At 39.2% G+C, this 22845-nt stretch overlaps 1 protein-coding gene across 1 annotated transcript in view; it reads left to right on the top strand.

Moving 5' to 3' along the window:
• ELOVL4 (ELOVL fatty acid elongase 4) overlaps nucleotides 1-16498 on the top strand; it is a gene marked incomplete at its 5' end in the record, with an annotated part of 28615 nt that extends 12117 nt beyond the window's left edge. The window contains 5 exons of the mRNA XM_084262595.1: nucleotides 3883-4070; nucleotides 7272-7352; nucleotides 13191-13362; nucleotides 15380-15507; nucleotides 16010-16498. Of these exons, the coding sequence (XP_084118721.1) occupies nucleotides 3883-4070; nucleotides 7272-7352; nucleotides 13191-13362; nucleotides 15380-15507; nucleotides 16010-16285 (845 nt within the window). The 3' untranslated portion in view covers nucleotides 16286-16498. The remainder of the gene's footprint in view (nucleotides 1-3882; nucleotides 4071-7271; nucleotides 7353-13190; nucleotides 13363-15379; nucleotides 15508-16009) is intronic.
• Between the last annotated feature and the right edge of the window lie 6347 nt (nucleotides 16499-22845).

A 22845-nucleotide genomic window follows, 5' to 3' on the forward strand; every position in this document is an offset into this window, starting at 1 on the left:
GTTTATGACTGTAGTTCCTGTTAATTGCCCCATGTAAAGAATCAAATCCTGTAAGGGTAGGTACCTCAGAGCAATTTCAATGTTTTTTAAAAAATATTTTTTATATTTCTTTTCTTTGGAATGCAAGACTTTTAAAAGTATATACACAAAATGACAGAAAAACCTTGTGTATGTAAATACTTCATATTATTTCCTTATGTAACAGTAATTTTCTATTAGGAGCATGTTAGCAGATGTCTTATTCTACTCTGGATTCACTTTTATAATTGAGTCAACTTTAAATGTTTGTTCTAAAACTTCTCCCTCCTTACAAAAAGCACTGTACTACATGCAGGCTGTGCCATCACAACAGACATTTTATTTGTGATCAAATTAGAATCTGGGTCTTAGGATTTGAAAGACAAACGCATTAATCCCCTGAAAGATTCAGTCAGTCTCTGTCAATTCTAATCAGGTAAAGGCATTGGTCATTTTCCTTCAAAGCAGTTGGAGGGATTTTTTAATTCAGGGAGCTGGCCTTTTTATTTCAAGCTTATTTCATCTTTCAGGTAGTGATATACCTGGTGCATGTGAAGTATTGCAGGATTTGATACACTTGAATGTCCCCTTAAGCTATCACGCTTCTCTTTTTGCAGAATTCACTGTAATTTGCAGAAATCACTTGTGGCTGTCAGCACCAGCTAGTAAGGAGGACTATGCTGATTCTGCCAAAACAGTGAGGGGTGGGAGGGAGGAGGGTGTTGGAGTAGTTTAGGGGGAGGTTTGTTGCTTTAAGCAGGTGACTTAAGAGAGTAAATTTGTCTTGGTTGGAAGAGGATATCTGAAAAGAAGTTTGGAACAAGGGTCTGCATGTAACTGTTCTGTCTAGAACACAGACAAGCAGGCTTGTGTGGTAAAGTGAAATGAAATTGGGTTTTGTAACTCTTTCTGTGCAACAAGAATGGTCCATGGAACTTATTTAAAACTGAAAAATTTACCTTGAGTTATCCAAGAGAGATCTGGTGACCAACAAGTTTCTAAATCTAGCAGGTTCTGGGATGAAAAGTGGCATGTTTCCTGATGCCAATTTATTAGTAAAAATAATCATATGTAGAGTATCCTAAATGCCTCAAGTAACATAAGCTGTTGTTCTTGTTTATTCTAATCCCTACTGTTCTAAACTTTTGATTTGTGGTATGTTTCTGTTTTGGCCAGGATGTACTCCAGAACTGAATCACCTATTCTATTCCCTCTCATACATGCATTTTATGTTCAGAGTGTACTTAATTATGCTAGGAGAGGTCAGACCCCTAAAATTCCAATCAGATTCCCCTGGCAGTGTGTTTTGTGGTCTGTATCAGTAAGCTGTGCAAAGTAACAGGCTGAAACTGTCATACAGGTATGGAAGTGTAATGGCAGCTGTCCATGTGCTTTTATGTTGTCAGAGTTAATTAAATATATCCCTTGTTTTTTTCTAGTTAAGTTCTTCAATTTGTGGTATTTGTGGATAGTAGGTGGAAGAATTTACAGTGCTGATGAAGCATGAGACAAAGCTGGCTTGCATCTGGGCTTTCATAAAATTGTTCCCTTTGTCTTCCCTTTCACCCTGTAGTGAGTCCTCATTCTTCCCTCTAGAAATCTTTGTCTCCTGCCACAAAAAGAAATCTGGGATAGGTCATGGTTTCCTCTTTTCAGCAGTGGGTGGTAACGTCCAGCTCCCATGTAAATATCGAATCTTCTTCCTGTTCCGTATTTTTTATATTGTCACTTCAGCGTTCAGGATGCCATGAAGCACTGGGCTAGAAAATAGATGACAGGCTCCCTAGTAAGTCCTTGCCTCTTTATATGGCTTAGTGCAAGAAGGCTGGAAAAGCAACTGGGTCTCTTGACTTGCCTGCTCTTAACTGCATGCTACAGTGTCTGAAGTGAGATGCAAATTTGATGAAAGCATGTCATGCATTGACTATACCCAGAACTGTCTCTTAATTAAGAAGTGACACCTGTCTTTTTCATTGGTGGAGGTAAGTCTTTCCCCTTTCCTATCGGGTGGATTATTAGATTCTCCATATCTCATATTTTAAATGCTGTTATCTTCTGTTTTTAAATCCAGATTGGTGATTGGTAATTGCTAAAGCCAGCAGAAAGTAAAGTGTAAGGGAGATAGCAGTGTAGTAATTGCAATGCAGTAGTGTCATTTCAGCTTTAGAAGGTAGCATTCGGAAAGGTCTGGAAAACAGCTTCTCCTTTTCATCCTGAGACACTATACTATAAAACATTTGTCATGTTTTACAGAGAGTACATTATATTGTAACAGAAGTGTCTGTTCAGGGAATTGGTGAAAAGTAAGAGGTAACTAACTGTCAGTTCTGTTTCATTGCCTGCATTTCTGTAGTCTCTAAATTTGTTGCTACTCCTCCCTGCATCCTTGCGCTGTCTCGCCCTTGGCTTCTGATGGTAGGTGCAGTTGCAAGGCTGGCTCCCATCATTCTGGCTGTGTCAGCAAGAAGAGTCAGTGCCATGCACACTGCCTTTCTGTAGATCACAGCATGTTTTGCATATTAGAAATACAGGTTTTCATGAAATCTGCTTCTAAAATGAGGTTATAATGTATGATCATAAGGGCAACCAAGGAGTATGAAAGTGGAGGAGGTCTAATGGCAGTGCTGCTCAGTACTTCTCTCATTGCATCAGAGTTCCTCATTTGGTAGATAACAGTTTTCCAATTTACCTGTAAGTATGCCTGGGATCAGGAATTAATTTATGGCATAGAGGAGGTTTTTTTCACTGTCTTTGGGTTACTGTAAAGAAAAACAGTTCTCCCAAAGAAACTCGTTCCTCTAGGTAAGTTTGTAAGCAACTGCATTGCTATTTGTGAGTTTGCCCTCAAATGCCTGAAGGCTGGCATTTTAAATGCCTGAGCTTCCCAAGGAGCCCTGTGTTGTGATTTCTGTCTGAACTCCAACTGGACTAAGCATCTGAAAAATAATCTGGTTACTGGTATTGATATTTATGGAATAGTTGGCTTTCATCTCTTGCTGTATCTAGAGCTTAGTCTTCCATGGAGGGGGGAGAGGTGGGGGAGAACACTGCATAAGAAGGTGTCACTGGAGTCTTTCCCTACCCTTCTCCATAGCAAAGCCACCTTCTAATCCTAGATCTCACTGGTTCATCAAGCTAAGAGTGCTTTTTCAATGCAGATCCAGAACTTAATATAGTGTATTCTGGGCTCTAGTGTAGGTAGAACTCTGGATCCCATGAGTGACAGGAAGAGACTAAATAAAACCTTTGTCTCGCATGTGGCAGCACAACTTACTCCAACTAGAACCATCCCTTTGAACTCTTTTATTTAGTTGTTTTACAGTAATGTTGTTAGTATTCTCTCTGAAACGTGAGACTGACCTACATCAAATAGCAAAGATAGTTGGTTAACATTATGCAACCTGTATAAAATTAATTGGAGGCTTCTTAGTGCCTAATCTTAAAACTAATCAAAGCTATTAATTTTATCAGTATTTTAACTAATTTGTGTCTCTTTCATTTGCTGTGGTATGGAATATTTTGTTATGTTGCCACTGCAGTCACTGTTCATCATAAGCAAAATTGTTTTGGGAGGCACTGGTGGGTTGGGTTTGGGCTCACATGATTCTATTTGCCTTGTTGTTTTGGACTGTAGAACTGGACAATAGAACTTACATGTCATAGTGAATCTCTGTGCGAGGTAGTGTGAAAGGCTGGGTCTCTTTTAAAGCTATTTTCTTCCCACAAAGAATGAGTGTATTGTGCTTCTATTATCTGATGCAGCTATTCCAGGACAGAATGCAACTCTACAGATGCAGTGCTGAAAATGATGAAATGTATTTTGTTCAGACCTTGTTGACTCTTTGTTTGCTCTACTCCCTCCAGACAAACGTGTTGATGATTGGCCCTTGATGCAGTCTCCGTTTCCAACACTGACTATAAGCACTATTTATCTCCTCACTGTCTGGCTGGGCCCTAAATGGATGAAGACAAGAGAGCCCTTCCAGTTACGCTTCCTGTTGGTTGTTTACAACTTTGGAATGGTTCTACTCAACTTCTTCATTTTCAAAGAGGTGTGTATGCCCTCTCGCAAGAGGGAATTCCTGTTTAGGCATCTACAGACTACAAAATGAACATAATCTTACATATTCATGATGTCTTTTGACGGTGAATGTTTTGCACAGACTTTTAAAGCTGAGTTTGCCTTTGGTTTCTGTAGCTAGGTATGGTTTATGTTTGAAAATAAGTGCACTAAATGAGTCTGTAGGAGAGAATTTGTGTACTAGCTATTCCAGGTTCTTCTTAACTTCATGTTAGTGTAAATATTGGACAGATTAACTAAAATCCATAGAGATCTAACACTTTTAATGTATTTTATTTTTAATAATCTGAAATGTGTCTTGTTAGAAATTGAGCTGTTTGGTGCCTTCAGTGTGTTTATCAATTTTAGAAATTCAGGTGTCCATTGTCTGTAGTGAGGAAAAGTGTCTTGTCTGAAACTTGTCTTCTAGAATAAGAATAAAAATCAAGTGAACTGTATATTTAAATAAAAATAAAAGGATACAGTCTTCTAATATTTGGTTTGCACTGTTCTCAGTGTGTTAACATTAATAAATTTCAGCATTGCTGCATTTTTGCTTTGTTGTGCTTTCTGTGCAGAGGAAGTGACTAGTAACAATACAGTATATCAGCTCTTAAGCAGTAGCTGAGTGGGATTACTTTAACAGTTATAACTATTATTCAAGGACAGCTGCCCAGGATATAGCTGGTGCTTAGGAGCAGTTTATACTGCTGTGATTTTGCTCATGTGGGTCTGTTTGCAGAAGTAAGCAAGTGAACAGACCGGTTAAGATGACAGCATTGCAGAACTCTCTTTCTGCCTGGTCTGTTCTGTACTTTTGCCAGGGAAGCATGGCATGCCTGATAATGCTCTGCATATTGATCCTTCCTCAGAGCTTCTATAATAAAATTGTTAGTTTAGTTCAGTCTTTAAGACATTATTCAGTAAAAATGTGGTCATCACACCTCAGTCATTTTGTCTAAATTGTTTCCTTGCACTATTCATCTAAGTCATAGAGTACTGCATACAGATACAACAGAATTTAATGCTGACACTCCAGGGTGCTTGTGGAAATGGATTAAATCGAATCATCTTGGCAGGTTAAAACTGAAAGTCCTCTGAAGTGAATTCTGCAGTGGTTTTGCCATGTTTGTCTCTTTCACTTATTCATTTACATTGGTTTGGTTTATCCATAGCTGAATTATACCAGACCTGTGGTCAATTAATTTTCAAACCTGTGTTGCCTATAGGATGTGTTTGCCTAGTATTTCCCAATGGCTAAATTAACATAAAAATTAATGGGACTGCAAACATGCATTTGCTCCTCATTGGCTGAAAGCTCATAACTTTAGACACAGACAGAGGTTCTAGTTTCCTGCTATTTCAAATGGTAGGTTGTTATTCAGTGGATGTTAAGGCTAAGGATACTTTTACAGGAACTGTCTTGTCTTGATCTTAGAGACTGATAGGAGGAAGGTGTTCAAGTTTCAATTGTTCCCATTAACCAGGCAACTTCTGCTTCAATCTGTCAGGTTTACAGCAGTGTGCTGCTGTTGTAATTTACATGGGTAATGTAATTCTTATGAATTAAATGATAGTTTGTATTTTGTGAATGGCTTTAAAGCTTCCAGGTATTGCTGAGAACAGAATTTGAATGTGAAATGCCTTTAGATGTTTTTTTTAAATAATTATCCTGATAGCAAGCTGTATTGTTCCTCTGTGATAATTTACATTAAAATGGTAAGTCCATAAAGCATCGCTACATTGTGTAGTTCAAGACTTCCAGGTTTTGGACTCAAGATCAGATTCAAATTAGGATGAAGTTTTGCTTAGAACACGCAGAATCCCAGTCACGTAGCCCATTTTGCCACAAAATCTTGAATTTTTTATTCTACATTGAGGCAGTCTAGTGAAGGGAATTTCTTGCCTTTTGCCAAGTGAATCTTGGTCCAATTACCTAGTAAGTTGCAGCAGAGGTTGGTTAGATTTTGTAACAGTGCAGGCTAAAAGGTTCCCTGCTCCTTTCTGATACATAAAATGTGCTTGTGGCTGTGTGGGACCACGCTGGAGACTAATGGTTTCCCTGCAGTTTGTTAATGGACTCAGATGATGCAGAAGTAGTTTTAGGATTGTTTCTGTGGACAGTTCTTTTACTTCCCTCCTAAAGAGACATGTGCAGCAAAATAAGTCCAGGTTTCCACAAGGTTTTGTATGTTGGTTTTACCTGGATAACAGTTGTCTCTGTGTCTGCACTGCTAGTGCTGTGTGCAAATTGAGATTCCCAAGTCAACTTGAGCTCAGTCTAAATGAGATAGAAGTCTGGTTAGCTGTAAGCCTAGGCAGTGTCTACCCATGTTTTGTTTTGGTTTTTTAAATCCTTTTGTATCACCCTTCTTTACAGCTCACAATTTACAGGTTATGTCTGCTCCACTGCTGTCTCTTTTGATCCTTAACAGGGTGGGATTACCTAGTTTTAAATAATCTTGGATCATAACATTTATGAATGTCAGGCTTACAGCTATTACTTTAACCCTGTACAGCTCTAGGCAAGTGTTCTCTTCAATGGGAACTTGCTCAAACGTCAAGTTCATCTTCTGTTAAGGTTATTGCAACATGCTTTATTTGGTGTGGCCCTACAGGAGCACTTCATGTGCTTTAGGCCATTTCTGTTGGCACAAAATGGGGAATGTTTCTTCATCCAGTTTCTCTCAGTATGTTTTATGGGTGCTCAGCTTTGGCTTGGTTTGTTTCTTTTTTTCCTGGATTTTGATAGAATAATAGATCCAAATTATCTAATCTCTGTCTATTGGAGAGAGTTTTCTCTAATTCATCAGGGGAATAGCGTTTCTGTCACTCAGTGAAAGCAGTTAGGTATTTTCTGTCTCTGAAACTAGAGCTGTCAGAGGGAAAATGCATGTTTGAATAACTTAAGGTCATACTGGAATTATTACTAATTTGTACAGGGCTCTAATTATATGGGCACATACATGTAGGGAAAAATGAGTACTTGGTAATTTACAAGACAAAAATAGATACTGTGTAACAACAGGTTGTTAGAACTAAATATTGGCTTTCTTTAATAGTATTGTCAGGGTTGAAAGGTATTTTAAATATTTGTGTTTAGGTAAGCTTGCATCAAGAAATTTTTTTATAACAGTTTTGAACATGTTTTATGTAGCAACTTTCCCCTCATCTGTGACTTTAATATTTTCAGCTGTTTTTGTCATCAAGAGCTCGAGGGTACAGTTACGTCTGCCAGACTGTGGACTATTCAGATAATGTTTATGAAGTTAGGGTGAGTATTTCTTTTTATGTGTTTGCAAATGAGTGTATGAAATATATAGCACTACGTGGTGGTGTAAGTCTTGTCTTAAAATAGTTCCAAAGTTCTGCTGTCAGACATGACTATATCCTGTTACATTCTCACAGACCACTTCAGGTTTAACTACACTGCTCATAGCAGTTTAATCAAAGTGCATCAGTGTATTTGCAGTAACTTTCATCTGACTGCTGCAAGTAAGGGGAGTCATAAAGATACCTTGCTTGGCTTCATTTGCGACTGTACAATCCAGGACAAATGGTATACAGACTCTGGTTCATAGACCTTGCTGAAGTATGATACCAGGATAACCACAGTAAAGATGTAGTGCTCTGGCTAGATCAAAGTAAGTAAGATTTGTCAGCATATACTGTGGCTGTACTTTACTCATACTGGTGAGGCAACTCTTTGTATCCTTTACCTACGTTTTGCTGGCTTTTGACAAATGTATTATCAGTACGTTTCATTGCAGAAGATTTCAAATGTGTGTTTTTTGGAAAGCATTCAAATTAAAATCAAAGTGCAGATGCTTGTTAACCAACACTATTATAGAAATTATCTCAGGTACTAAACCTTATCTTCCAGCAGAGCTGACACTTCAGAATCTCTGAGCTGTTCTTGCAAGTTTCATCTACAGATTAGAATGTGTTCCTGAAAATGTAATGAAAGTGTGTTAGAGTCTAAACACATTTAATATTTATAATACATTTAGAAAAATGCCTGTCTACAAGGTGACTGTTTGTGGGTAGCATTACTTAGAAGCTGGTACATGTGGTAGGGGTGGTAGAGAGCAGGATAGGTTTGAGTCTTATACCTTATGGATAGTGCGGATATTACAGAGCAACTCTGTGTGTAGATTCTTTTTTTAATTGGCTTTATGGTAGTCACCCATTTTTCACCTTTGCCAGTACTCTGCACTCACTGTTTCAGTCACTAGAATACTTCTATTAATAATTTTGTTTAAAAACAAAATCTGGTGAAGTACAACAAATGCTTCACAGTTGGTTTTTAGTAGATAATCAAAACAGAATGCCCTTGAACTCATCTGGATGACACTGAGGACTGGTATGTCATATATTGAAGAACTTTTTTATACTAGCTAAGTACAAGAGGTAATGAATTTTAGTATGCAAAAATTCTTTTTCACAGCCTCACTCTTCGGTGCACTTGTTTGTGGAAGGCTGTGCAGGGGTCAGACCTGCTGAAAAGAATTATCTTCTGTTTTGATGATTATGACAAAGCTTTATTATACAATGAAGCAAAGGCAAACTGACCTGTGCAATCTATTTATTGCTTATGATATGTCTAGAAAGATTGTTCTAGCAGTATCTACTCTTTGGATTTTCTGACTATCTATGGGTTTTTTGCAAACTTATGGATTTGCATAAACTTTTAGAAATAGTTTTTTGATTCGTAACATGTTCATTTTGCAACCAGGTTAGTTGAGGGAGCAGGGAAAATTGCGTTCTCTCAAGTTGTTGCAGCAACTCTATAGTACATTATCAATCAAGACCCTTATCATGACCATTATCCAGTAGTTCTTAGTTCTTTGAATGAATGTTCAATTTAGGCAAATAGGTTTCAAGTATAAAAGCACATTTCCCACAAGTGTACGCTAACTAAAGAGCCCAGCATACATTTCTGGCCTGCTGTACGGTGTACCATGCTCCTCCTCATTGTTTTGCTAGTTTTAAGGGGATATTCTTCCATGAAATTGTCTTTGTCAACTTCATTAAGCTTCTGGATTTCACTGACAATTCTGTAGGTGGTTTACACACAGAATGAACAAGTTGGACCTCTTACTGTTTCGAACCTACCTACATCTGTTAATCTCCATCCAGGCATCCTTGGCTGTTGCTCTACAAGAGGCAGTGATCAGCTAGAGCAAGCCCAGGTGGAAGTTAGATTCCACAGCTGCAGATATAAGGTCCTTTCTGAAGGACTTAGCCACTTTACTGATTGCCAGCAGGAAGTTGAGGAATGTGTTTTAGAATTTGTTTGTTTGGTTTTATTTGTTTTTTAAAAAGTTCATAGTAGAGAATTAAGAAGGGAAGGAAACCCCAGTGAGGGATTTTAAAGGAGCTGCACCTGCATCTTGGAAGAACTTTTTTTTTGTTATAGTTTAGGAGTCAAAACAATAAATGCCAAGGGCTGAGGTGTTAAATCAATACATTCTACTACTCCTTTGGAAGCTCAAGTATTTGGAGTGAACAGTTTCCTAATACTAATTTAAGGCACATTAGTGTCTGTGAGTAGTCACTTTCCCTTTCTGCTTACATTTGTCTGTCTTTGTTTCCTAGGTTAAGGTTCATCTATTTTTTTTTTTTAGCATTTCTGGAGAGTTGAGAATTAAGATTCTGGGGCTGTGTGAATTACTTAGCTCCTAGTTTTGAGGGTGCTGATTGTAATCATAAAGCTGAGCTATTAGGATCAGTGGGTAGATGCAAATTGTCAGGGTCTAGTAAACCATCTCGTTAGCACAGCTAATTCCGTCCAGTACTGGATATCTCACTCCATGGTGGCCCGCTTGCTTGGCTGACACACAACATTGCTGTCTTCTGTACTGTAATTGTAATCTGCATTGTTTGTCTAGAGTTTGAGTGGTTTCCTCTTTTAAAGTAAATTGTTACTATGTTTATTTCATAGTTTTATGAAAAGGGAACTTAACAAAATAGACATCGTGGCCCTGTAAACTAAGTCCTATGACTGAAGTGGGGTGAAGCATTCTCTTTAAAAGGCGCTTTAACTTTTCACGTTACTGTTACCTGCTAAGAAACACCTGTCCTTTCAAACCCCTTAATGGATAATGGCCTCCAACCTGAAATGAGGAAGGAGTGTTCAGGAATGGAATCCCATGTTAAACCAGCCCTCTGTTCAAAAATGCTGCAGCAGACAGAGGTTATGGGATTGGACCTCTCGTTGACCCCCTTAATCCTAGGCTGTAATGTAATCTTTCTGTGCCATCTGGTGTTTTAAAAGACTTAAATTGGTGCATTTGACAATTGCCAGAAAAGGTACGGTTGTGACAAATATTATTAATTTCAGGAAAATGCCTTTTTAATGTGCATTTTCCTTTAAGCTTAATCTTTCTTTCATGCTGCGTCCAAAGAAAGGTTACACGTTAGGTCCTAACTTCTGATGCCTTGCAGAAGAAGTTTAATAGTAGCCATCCGGTCCTGACATAGCTTATGTATCAGTGTATTGTTCTATTCTATTTCTGCCCACTGTCACTTGATTGCATGTGTGGCCTCGGGCAAATGACTTAACATCTGTTTCATTTTTTTCCTGCATCTGTAAGCTAATGATCAAAGCATCTGTGTAAGTCATTGAGACTGATGACATAGATCATCAATACTTGAAACCTGTAAGTTTTGAGAATAAATAGTAGTAAAATTTTATAAGAAGAGAGCACAAGAACTGTCAGGCAGAAAAAATAATAATAAATCTCCAGGAACACAAAATTAGCAGGTATAATCTTCCACAAAAATGGAGGATGCTTTTGTTCTTAAGTGATAAGAAGCATTCTGATCAAAAGTTCAGCTGAACTTCTTTTTATCCACGGGCTGTAATTGCTTTCTGTGCAAGGCTGGTGGAATTCAAAGCAAGAGGAATGAGGTGTGTTAAATGTCCAAGGAGCATATAGTGAACCTGTGGCCTTTGTGGCATAAAGCATAAGGGTATTTTGTTGGGTTTTTCTCCACTGAATGTTGTGCTGTTGCCATACAGTAAATCAGTTATTTGGCTTACTGTTATTTAACAAAATAAACTCTACTGCTTATTTAATGTCAGCTTTTTTTTTAATGGCAGTTTGCTTGTAACTGACCTATTGATGCTTTGAAAGCTTCTCAGAAGGAAGGAGCTCCACAGAGCTTCAGTACTGTGCTGGCTTCTTGTTTTATGGATACAATCCAGTGTTTATTGTTAACTCAGGAGATGAAAAGATGCTTATCTTAATTTATTTAAGAGATGCAGCTTTAGCAAAGATCTGTAAAAGATGTTGGACTGTTATGCTAATCCACGGGTGTGAGACAATGCCTTGATGTGGGTGTTATTAAACGCCTGACTACCTGTCCCAGAGGCAGAACTGTAATGGAGATTGAGCAATATATATATATATTGATGGTTCTTGCAGCTTCCCTGTGTATCTGGGAACCCCAAGATCTGTGGGAGTCACTTTTGGCATTAAGCCTCTCCAACTTTGACAGACACTAATATCTTTTTATACAAAACAGACAACATCTGCCTCCTCTTCCTGGTACCTGAAGTAGGCAAAATGATGTCCTGTGAGTGAGAAGGGTGTGCTGTAGTGGGTACATAGAAGTCTGCAGTTTGGCAACAGTGCATTGTGCAGTCTCTTTGGGAAACTGCAGAGTCTGCAATGCAGATCTGAAGCACTCTTCTGCTCCTGTGCTGTGTTTCTGCTTCTGCAGTATTCTCTCCTAAAAAATTCACCAGCCCAATTATGGCTGTGACAAGATTAGTCTGAGAGATGTGTTCCTTCCCCACCAGTTTGGAGAGGTGGGCAAAAACGCCATGCAGGGCTGTGGCACTGCTCTGTACTGCTCTTTTATCCTGATTCCCCTTTCTCTCACTTGCCTAACAATATGTGTGTATTTGGGAAGGGAAGCTATTGCCGTCTTAGCTTTTTCTCTTCTGTCTCCCCTGGGGACTGAGGGGGTGGTGGGGTTATTTCACACCATGTTAAGGTAAGTAAGTCTGATTTGCCATCACATGAGTCCTGAAAGATGAGGTGAACTTCTTACAAATAACATGTGTTGTGACACTGCCTGCTTTCCTTGCTGGTGGTGCCACTTCCAAACTTTTTTTTTTTGTTGTTGTTCTCTATGTGAGTCACCATCTGGGATATGTCCTGGTCCCACCCTTGTATAACGAGCTAGATGACTTATGACGCCAGGAACTAGATGTGTTGCTATGCTTTGGGATTTGGAAGGGAGTCCCCACCATCACCATACCCCCATATCATAGTATTAGCAAATTCCTACACAGAGCTTCTGGGCTTTACCTGATATAAATCCTGGTTTCAGTAGGAAGCCATATTCATGTTGCATCTTGGGCAAGATCCATTGTAATGGGTGGATTAGAAAAAGAATTTGGGGTGTGTAGCACTGCCCTGGTGGGTAACTGGGTTATACCTCCGCAGTTTGCATTGCTCCCATGGGCTCATTTCTTTATTCCCTGAATGGCACAGAGCCACTGGAGCTGTTTTCCAGAGGCAGGGGTACTGAGCAGGCCAGAAGAAGCTGAAGGGAATATTCCCCTAAGGGATGTGAAATCTGCACTGCACCTGCTCTGTAAGAGTGATTTGGAATCTTCCCACTCATGCCTGTGGTACTGAAAGAATTTTATATAAGGTTTCAACCTTTGCCTCTTCATGTTATCAGAATGTTTCGGCCTCGTTGTTCTGACCACATCAAAGTGTTGCCTCATTAGTATGGGAAACCCTATGGTAGTCTTCTCCTGCAAAGCTTAGGATAGAGAATGAGGACATAAACTCCCTGTGTTTTAACTGGTAAACCATTTGGAGATGGCAAAGCTTTTAATTATGCTAGCTCATTTTACAGTTCTGATTTGTGAACAGTAGACTCAGAATAATGTTTCCGTGTCTAGAATAGATGTAGTATTAATTTTGTTGTTGTTCTCATATTGTCAGATGTCTGATGACTCCACCTCAACATTTACCAGAGTTTGGGGAAGGAAGAGGTATCCTTCTCTTGCAGCAGATAGATGGAGAGAACTTCATTCCATTCATCTTGCAATCATTAAAACTTCTGTATTGTCTTTTTTTCATTGCAGATAGCTGCTGCTTTATGGTGGTATTATGTCTCTAAAGGAATTGAATATTTGGATACAGTATTCTTCATCCTGAGGAAGAAATTTAACCAAATTAGTTTCCTTCATGTCTATCACCATTTCACCATGTTCACCTTGTGGTGGATTGGTATTAAGTGGGTTGCAGGTGGACAAGGTGAGTTCCCTTCCTTCTGTACCCCCTTGACAGGATATAAGCAAAAATTAATTACTTTTTGGGATTGATGTAAAATAGTTTTCATAGGTGAAATGTTACAATATTCAAAACTGTTTAAACAGCACTGAAGCAGTGCAGTAGCTTTAATACCTACAGGCTTCCTCTGTGGGAAACGTGGGGGAGGAAAAGATAACATGGCAATAATCTAATGAATTGCAAAATTCTTTTTTTGTTCGTGGGCATCAATTGCAAGCCTCAGGTTCTGTCTTCAAAATTATCCTTGTTCTGGGTGAAATAGAAAGATGAACGTGTCTTGCATAACTTTAGGTTTTGCAGATACCAAGAACTGACTGCAAAATCTAATCACAGGACACAATCTGTCTGCAAATGTAATGAAGTGACATTATTTTGCCATTCTATCTGAGTTTGGAGTTTTCTTTCTTTTTTTATAGAGAGGCATGTATAAAATTCTGACACCTTCCCATGGAGGTGAGCCAGGAAATATGTCAATTGACTTTTAACATCGATTCATAATGACACAAGTGTATAATTCAGTATCATATTTATTGGCTACTGCCCCCATAAAATAAGCTTATTGGAGACTGGATGCTTACCTGTACGCTGACTTGGGAATTACATAGATATCTCAAAATACCCTCTCTTTTGTTGCCTTTTCAGACTTTTCATGTTTAATATCAGCAGTTTTCAGTACAGCAGTTGCAATTATTTCCAAATTTATTTCAAGTTTTGATGTCCTTGCGCTGCCTCCTAGTTTTTTAGCCCCTGCAAAAGGAAAAGCAACAGTTGCTCTTTGGCATTTATGTAGTGCTACTGCATAAATGTGGATAGATCTATGTTCTTCCATTTTCTAGTTGATGGCACATTGCTTACATAAACAGATCTATTATAAACTAGACCCTATTATATCTAACTGGGTTTAGACCACATGGGTATTTGAGCTGTTGGATGTCAGCAGCTATTGTCTGTATTGCCCTAATCTTATACATGAGAGCCTTTTTGAGCCTCTCTGGCAGTGTTAGAATACCTTAACAAGATACAATTTGTTTCTGCTCAATGGCTGTTGATCTTGACAGAGCAAAGGGATCTTAATGCAAATGAGAACCATGGTCTTTCTCCACCATGAATTGTTCTGGGAAAAGTTATACATCTATATATTTAAGAATGATGGGTATTTTAAGTCAAAAATCAGGAAACTAAAGATGAGAAGTTTAGACAAACTCAGTTGGCAGTGCCCCTAAACTTCTTTATAACCACAAGTGAAGTTATGCTTTGTATGATTTTTTTTTTGGCCTATTGAATCACAGTTCCATGTGAGTTTCTTGCCTTCTTAATTAGACATGAACCTTGTGCATTTAAATCGTTTGAAAGATGTAGGTTCAGAACCTGATACTTCACATTGTCAAATACAGGTTTTAATAATCCCTTAGCAGAACAATTGTAGTTACATTACAGTAACTGATGTGTAATCTGTGATTTACATCTGTTCAACAAAAATCTTCTGAAAAGCTGTTGCATAAGTAATTCCATGAAAGATGTGACGTAATTGTGTGAACAGTTGTTTGTGTCAGCACACACTGGCTGTCAGGTGTGTAGTATGCTACTGAATATTTCAAAGATGGAGTCCTGGCATGTCCTGTGATTTATAATATTTACTGCCATATAAATAATCCTACAAAAGACAGGACAAGAGGCAATGGGCATAAGCTTGAATATAGGAAGTTCCACTTAAACATGGGAGGAACTTCTTTACTGTGCGGGTGGCAGAGCACTGGTGCAAGCTGCCCACAGAGAGGCTGTGGAGTCTCCATCTTTGGAGATATTAAAACCCTGCCTGGATGCTGTCCTGTGCAGCCTGCTCTAGGTGATCCTGCTCTGGCAGGGCGCTTGGACTAGATGATCTCCAGAGGTCCCTTTTAACACCAATCGTTCTGTGATTCTGTGACTACTTTCTTTTTTTTCAAAATTACCTGACAATCTTCCCTCTGTTCCTGGACAGCTTTTTTTGGAGCTCAGATGAATGCATTTATTCATGTCATTATGTACATGTATTATGGATTAGCTGCCTGTGGCCCTAAATTTCAGAAATACCTGTGGTGGAAACGATACTTGACCATATTGCAATTGGTAAGTAAAGATCATTCCCTTTATCTCAGAAGGTGCTGCCTCTGAATGGATTTGCATTTGCAGAGCTTTGAAACAAACTCTGCTGCTTCCAAAAGTTCTTGGCTGTCTGATACTTACTGCTCAAGTTAGAATACTTTCCAGAGGTGGAATGTTTGTGTCATTTCTCAAAAAATCCACAGCATAGATAAGAGTTGTGTGAGTAAAGTCTAATACTATTGTACTGGGTGTTCCAATTGAATTGCAAAAACCTGTTTGAAATGCAGTGAAAATCCAGATCTCTTAATGCCTTCTCATTTTCCTGTTTCTGAAAAATGGAGCCAGGTACTGCAATAAATTTGATGTCCCTGATCTTAAGTGTACATGTGCGTGTATGATGTGACAGCCAAAACCAGCTTCCCTGCACCTTCCCAATTTAGCAACTGTGATAACTTAAAGCATTGGTGCCATCAGACCTACAGAATACATCCAGACCTTTTTGATTCTGTATTTTTGTGTCTTGCAGGTGCAGTTCCACGTGACTATCGGCCACACAGCCTTGTCTATTTATATTGATTGTCCTTTCCCTAAATGGATGCACTGGGGTGTGATTTTCTATGCTGTCACCTTCATTTTCCTGTTTGGTAACTTCTACTATCGGACATATAAGCTGCCCAAAGAACCTGTAAAGAATGGCAAAATAGCAAATGGTGCTGTGGCAAATGGAGTAAGCAAACCAGAAAATAATGCAGTGGTGGAAAACGGAAAAAGGCAGAAAAAGGGAAAAGCAAAAGGAGAGTAACTCGATCCAGGCCTTAACCATTGTTGGCAGTGAGGAACCTCCAGTTTGGTTTGTAAAAGGAAGAAAAAACCACTATCTGTACCAATTAACCTTAGGTTACTGAAGAGCTAGAACACAGGTATTTTCATTATTTATGAAGATTGTTTTAAGAACAACACTAAAGTTGAATTTCTATTGTAATTATGTAATTATCATACATACGGTCTCTGTGTAAACTTGTAGACTGCTGGTGTTGGTGAATGTAAGGAAGAATTGCAGTTGATTCCATGTTTAGCAGTCCAAAAGTTAATACTACCATTGATACAGGCAGTTTTCTTGGCACCCACATTTCTTTGGGGGAGGGAGGGGAAGGAAGTAGCATTTGGATACTTGTGTTTTCTTTCCAGAAAATTATTAAATTTCAAATTATGACGTATTATCTGATCAGAATGCGCAACTTTTCTTGTCCTCCTTGGAGAGTATCTTCAGACACATTATGTTTATGTGCTGTCAGAACAGTGTTTGACTTTTCAGACATTACTTGATTTAATTGAGTGTCTGTTACAGTTTTGTTTTGTTTTTTTTCCTCATGTGGAAATATACCTACCTCTTCATCTGCTGAAAAGAATATTGAGCATTAAATAGCTGGTTTCTGAAATATGGAGTCTTATAATATAAATATCCGTTAACAGTAATTCAGGAGAAAATAGGATTTCCTGTGGGAGTAAAAGGGACTTTTGGCAGAATATTTTTGTCAGGTCATCAATAACCTTTTTCAATGTAAACTTAAATTTTGGCGTGGTACTTTTAGTATAGCTAAGTGAAGAAAACATTTTAGGAATGTATAAATATGAAACAATTCATTATGTGAATCAAGCAGTAAAAGTCAGCTTGCGGCTGCTTGTCCTGCATTAAACCTGTGGTGCTGACTGATACTGAAAACAGTAAGATAATGTTATGGTGGAGACAAAACAACAGTATGTAATTCCATTTAGAAAAGCTGCATGTGAATGGGTTGTCATGCAAGGCGGTCACGTTATTGGAAGGAAGAATTCAGTTAAAAAGTACTAAATACAGCAAATCTAAAATGTGGAAAATGCTGCTACTGCATGATACCCGTCAAAACTCTTGCAGACAAAGTGTTGCTGGTAGCCAGGCCACCATCTCAATGCAAATGGCAAAGATGGGTTTCTGAAACTATTCACAAAATGTTCTTGGCTCTTTTCAACCTAATTGACAAAGTGGTTCTGCTAATCATTTTTTAGTCAAAACTGCTAAAATAAGTAGAAGCCTTCTAGATGGGGCTCTTCATCTCATATAATACATTAATGGACTTCTTACTGCTCCTTTTGTGAAGAAAATATGGAGTTACTCTCATTCCAAGTAATGTGATTACCGAGAGAGATAACTTGAGTTGCTCGGCATGCAATGACAGGGGTGGAATTAGAAACAATATCCTGAACTCCCATGTTCCTTGTTCATCGCTGCAAGAGCTGTGTTGTTGCTGTCTTCAATGCATTCCTCCCCGCTCTGGTCACAAACGTATTCAGAGTTAGTGACAAACTTGCATCCAGCAAGTGACACCGTTGTTGCAGGGAAAAGGTACGTGGAGCTGTAGGTGTGAAGTGTGCAGCACCTTTAATGTTTTTTGCATCTCTATTATCCATTTGTCTGGTTACAATGTGCAAACAGGCCACTTCTGTCTCTCAGGTTTGGCTCTTCCCCCTGTGCTAAAAGCTGTCTAAAAGTAAAAGCAGGTCCTAGGGAAAAAAAAAAAAGGCAGGGTTGGATATAGTCTGTTGTATTCAGAAATGCTGGAATTGATTCAAGGTGGAAGGTACTTCATCCATAATCTCCATCACGGATTTTATGGCAGATTATAGGATTGTGAAAGAATGTTTCTGCTGAACTGCAATGCATGTGACCATTAAGGTTCCTATCTGCTGTCTCTCGTCGTTCTTCCAGCCTTTGTACCGATGCTTTTTGTATTTCTCTGTTTATTTATGTAGTGTGGCATGGGGACACATGCCAAGAGGGACAGTGGTCTACCCTTCCTTCTTGGACAAATGCCACTACCCTTAACCAAGCCAAAATGCTGGTTAACTGGGTAACTTTGGAATAGCTAAAGGAGCAAATAACTACAAAGCAAGCTAGCAGATTTACAGCACACCTGCTACTCCAAGTTAGTGGCTGGTGCAAATACATTTACGCTACTGTCAATCCAAGGTAGCTCACCCCACTTTAAAGAGTGATTCTTGTTATTTGCTGTGAGTTGTGGGGAGCTAACTTGTAAATCTGTATCATTCCTTGTATGGTGTTAAATTGGTTGTTTGCTCTGTCTGCTTTGGGTAAGCCAGATGAGATAAACTGACACTCTTAATGTGATCTAGCTCTGAAAGAGCATACTGACAAGTATTCTGGTACAGGTTGAATTATGTCTTTGCTACACTTTGTAAAGTAAGAATTCTGTCTTGCATGTTGGCAGATATTTAAATAACTGAAAGTCAAATCTTCTTTCCCCTCATCATGCATGGAAGCTGCTTAAAGTTGGTAACAACTTGAACCTTATTGGCAGAACTTGGATAGAATTCTTCCCTCAAACTCTGGGGCGCTTGGTAGCTTTGAAGAAAAAAATTGAACAACACCTTGTGAGGATGCATGCACACAGACACATTGTGTTGTCGGGCCCTGTGTGAGGAACCTGTCTGAGAGACTGGTGATTCATGGGGGAAAAAAATAATTGGTTGTTAAATTGCTGGAACACTGCTGGTTTGAGTCCATCTTCTGCAATATGGCTTTCCTAGGTCTACTTATGATATATTTTGATTGTTCGTGTGACTTGAGCCCCATTATAATCTTTACTATAATGGCCTTATGAAATGTGCATTTTCGTAGGCGTGGTCTTGAGTGCAATACTTATGTTTCTGACTATGCAGCCAGTCTCACAGGATACAGGGCTGAGTTTGTACAGCTTTTTGTTTTTCAAAATTTGAGGAAATAATGCACACGTGAGAGAATGCCAGATTCATTAAAGTCATCATGTGAGTCCATGGCACCTCAGATTTTTGCCATGAAAGTAATAGATTATTTGTATAAATGTGTTTGCTATACACAGAACTGAACTTTAAATTATAAAATCTACTCTGCATGGAATTATTTTTAATTTTTTACTCTAAATGCTTCCAACTTATCTAAAAGTGAAAATCAAAACTTTTTTGCCAACAAAAGATACTTTTTTTTGCTAACAGTTCTGAAGCTCTTGGACCAGAGTCTCATACTTATTTGATGCCATATAAGTTAGCCTCATCTCTAGCAGTGACAGTTGTTGGATTCCTTTAGCACTTCATCAGTGTAAAATAAGTGCAAACTATCTATGTGTGTGTATGTGTATATGTATGTGTACACATACATGGCATATGTGTGTGTTTATATATATGGGTACTTAGCAGGTTCTTTCAGTATGTGAATTAAATGATATTTCTTTAATGCGAAGCTGGCAGGACCTGACAGAAAGTTCCTACAGCTCGAGCAGTAAAATGAAGCGGTTTTCATTTGTCCATAGATCCAGTATCAGTCTTGCAGACATAAATAGTATTTGTCAGGCATTTTAGACATAGGGTGGCAGACAAGCCAGAGCCGTTTCACCCAGTGGAATAAATATTTTGAGGCATCGGTTGTAGATTTTGAGGGGAGGCCTCATCTCAGGGGAGCTGAGGAATTCTGCTGTTTTATAGTAGGGATCATTTTAGGAATCAGTATGAGTAACTTGCTCAAGGTAAGTTTTTGAAGTCACTGGACTAAAATTCTCTGTTTAGCAAAACACATTTTAAAATAAATAAACGTTTCTCTTTAGGTTCAAAAGCATGGTCAAAAGCTGATTATATGACCATTAATTACTTCCAGCTCCAGATGGGACAAAAAGATGAAGGCAAAATAAAAACACTGCACCTTTTTTTTCAGGTTAATCTTAGGGCACGTTTCTTCAGAGTAAGCACTTGACCTCCATGTGTTGGGGAGGCAGGTAAGAAAGGAGTAAATAGCTATTGTGCTGAAAGGTCTCACTCCTAAAATAGCTTATAAGCACACTTGCTAGCTCTTAAAAACTTGAATAAAATTGTTCATGGTGCATAAAGTTAACCTTTGCATGAAGTTAGTTTCGGGTGAGAGTCGCAATATTTAAACAGGTATTTAAAATTAGACCTGTTTCAGATAAAGCTAAAGAGAACGGGGAGCTTACCAAGTATCTGAAGAGTTAGAAGCACAGACTATGGCAATTTGGCACGTAAAAGCAAGTCACCCATATGACATCTCATTGCGTTGTGGTCTGATGAGTCTGCCTTTTGCTAACGTTAAGCAGCCAGAGCTCCGTGGAAATTGATGGGGTGGTTCCTGTTTACCTCAGCAGAGTATGTTTAACCCTAAGGAACAAGAGAAAATACTTGCTTTCTGCCAACATCCCAGGAGGATGAGGGAAATGTATGGTTCAGGACGCTGCTTTTGCGTAAGGTGTTCATGCTTTTGTAAACAATAAAAATAAAGATTCCTTTTTTCATGCTGTTTGAGTTTGGTTTTATACATTTTGTAGAATGTCCTTCTGTGCCCTACCTTGTTTTGAGATGCTTGCTAATTTTGCAGTGCTGCACAGGTTTTGTTGATGTAATCTCTTATACAGCCCAGAGGTTTGAGAGAAACATTTTTTGTGGCACATCCTCCCATTTTAAGGTTATGGGGACTTTCTAACTTCAGATATATTGGCCCAAAATGTTAGCCCAGTGGCTTTGAAGTCACCCTTGGGGAATTGAATGAAACAAAAACCAAGTCTCCTGGAATTTATTCTGGCACATATATCAGCATCAGATTTGGTCCAAACGATGTCTTAAGACTGGGGTGAACTGAGAGTGTCAGAGGGAGTTGGCCTTTGCTTCTCTCCCAGTGTGTCCCGTGCCTTGGATATGCAGGAGAGGGGAGGGGTCAGCAGCGTAAAAGTGGATGTAACGCTTGAACGTAATGGTTCTAGTTAAGAAATCTCAATTGATCTTCTGGTTTGCGAAGGTGGTGGTGAGAGACTCTGCACACTGTACTCATGGCTCCAGATTATTTGGTCTTGGAAGTATTGACAGCTAGGAACACAGCTAGCCATGTGGTTTAGCCTTTGCTGGACACTGCGTTGTGCTGACGTGACGTCTGTCATCCTGGACAGTCTGCAGCACTTGTGGCAGTTGGTGTAATTCACGGTTACGTGTGGCTGCGTTCGGTAAGTTCCTTCATAGCTAGTGCACCTGGTAGGACCGCTGTCATCATCTTTATAATACTGAGTTGCATCCATGTTGCTGTCCTAGCACCCAGGTGCAAATAGTTACTCCAGATGTCAGGCAGTAGAGAATCAAGTCTGCCATCACAGCAAAAGGCAGTGAGGTCAATTATCTCTTTTGTAATTCGCAGCTGTTGCTCCCATCCATTGCTTCCACCTCCCTGGAATCGGAAAAGACACCAAGTGTTCAGAGCAGGATTTGTCCCTTAGGTGATTAACACCTGCTGCTGGTAGGCACTCTGTCCAGGCATCTTTTCTGTAATGCTTACTCCCCACTGGTAGTAAAAAAAAGTGCACATGATCAAGTTAGATTTGTCAGATGATAGGATAGACCAGAGTGGAACCTCTGTGTTTCGTGTTTGGCTGGTTTTATTGTACAATGGGGGTTGGGGGAAGGGGTTTATTACCTGTTTGCTCTGCTCACAGCACTGGGGTCGCTGTGCAGGAGTGGGGGGAGGCAGGCTCTACTCTTAGATGCAAATGAAGCACGCTCTCAGAGGCAGTCCTGATGGCAGAACTTTGGATGGGTAGTGCCTTTCAGAGTCTTTTAGGTAGCCTAATAAACGTGCACACACTTTTCCATTGATTGCCTGACGAGTCAGTGACATTGCGTTGGACTTAATTACAAAAGATACTTATTGACGGGCAAGACTATGGCTCTCTTGGTCATCGTGGTGCCAGTTGTCCAGGGCTTGATGAGTGTGTGCTGGTCGGATAGGACTAAAACAGTGTTGGCAGTTCGTGCCAGAGTGCTGTACAGTCAGTATGTTTTGGGGTTTTTTTTGTTGTTGTTGGGGGAAAAAGCTATTTGCATTTTCATTCAATGTGCAGGAACCAATACGAGCTCATATGCTGTCACCACTCTTTCTCTCAAATCAGTATCAGGTAGGTTTTAGCATGCTAAATGGGAAGAAATCTTGAAACAATTTGAAGTTAAATGTTGTCTGTCCCTTTAGATTGATAACTGTTAATTCTTATATCATCTTCATTTGTTTTGGGAGAAAGCGGCCTCGGTGCTGTGGGACCCTTTGGAGTGTGTTTATGAGGGAAAACTAGAGAAATGCAAAAAATAGCTTGGGCCAAAAACCAGACAACGTGGAGTAGTTGCTCCTCTAGCTTTTGCTCTTGCCTCTAGGCGCAGGAGTTAAATGACTACTCTCTAACTGCTACTGCTGTGCATTTATTATTTATAGATGCTGTAACAGTATGCAAGTAGTACACAAGTACGTTCTGAAGCACGTAAAAACTGCTTTGCCTTAAACTGCAATGA

This window comes from Gallinula chloropus, assembly GCF_964237585.1.
Source record: "Gallinula chloropus genome assembly, chromosome: 3".
NCBI classification, from domain to species: Eukaryota; Metazoa; Chordata; class Aves; order Gruiformes; family Rallidae; genus Gallinula; species Gallinula chloropus.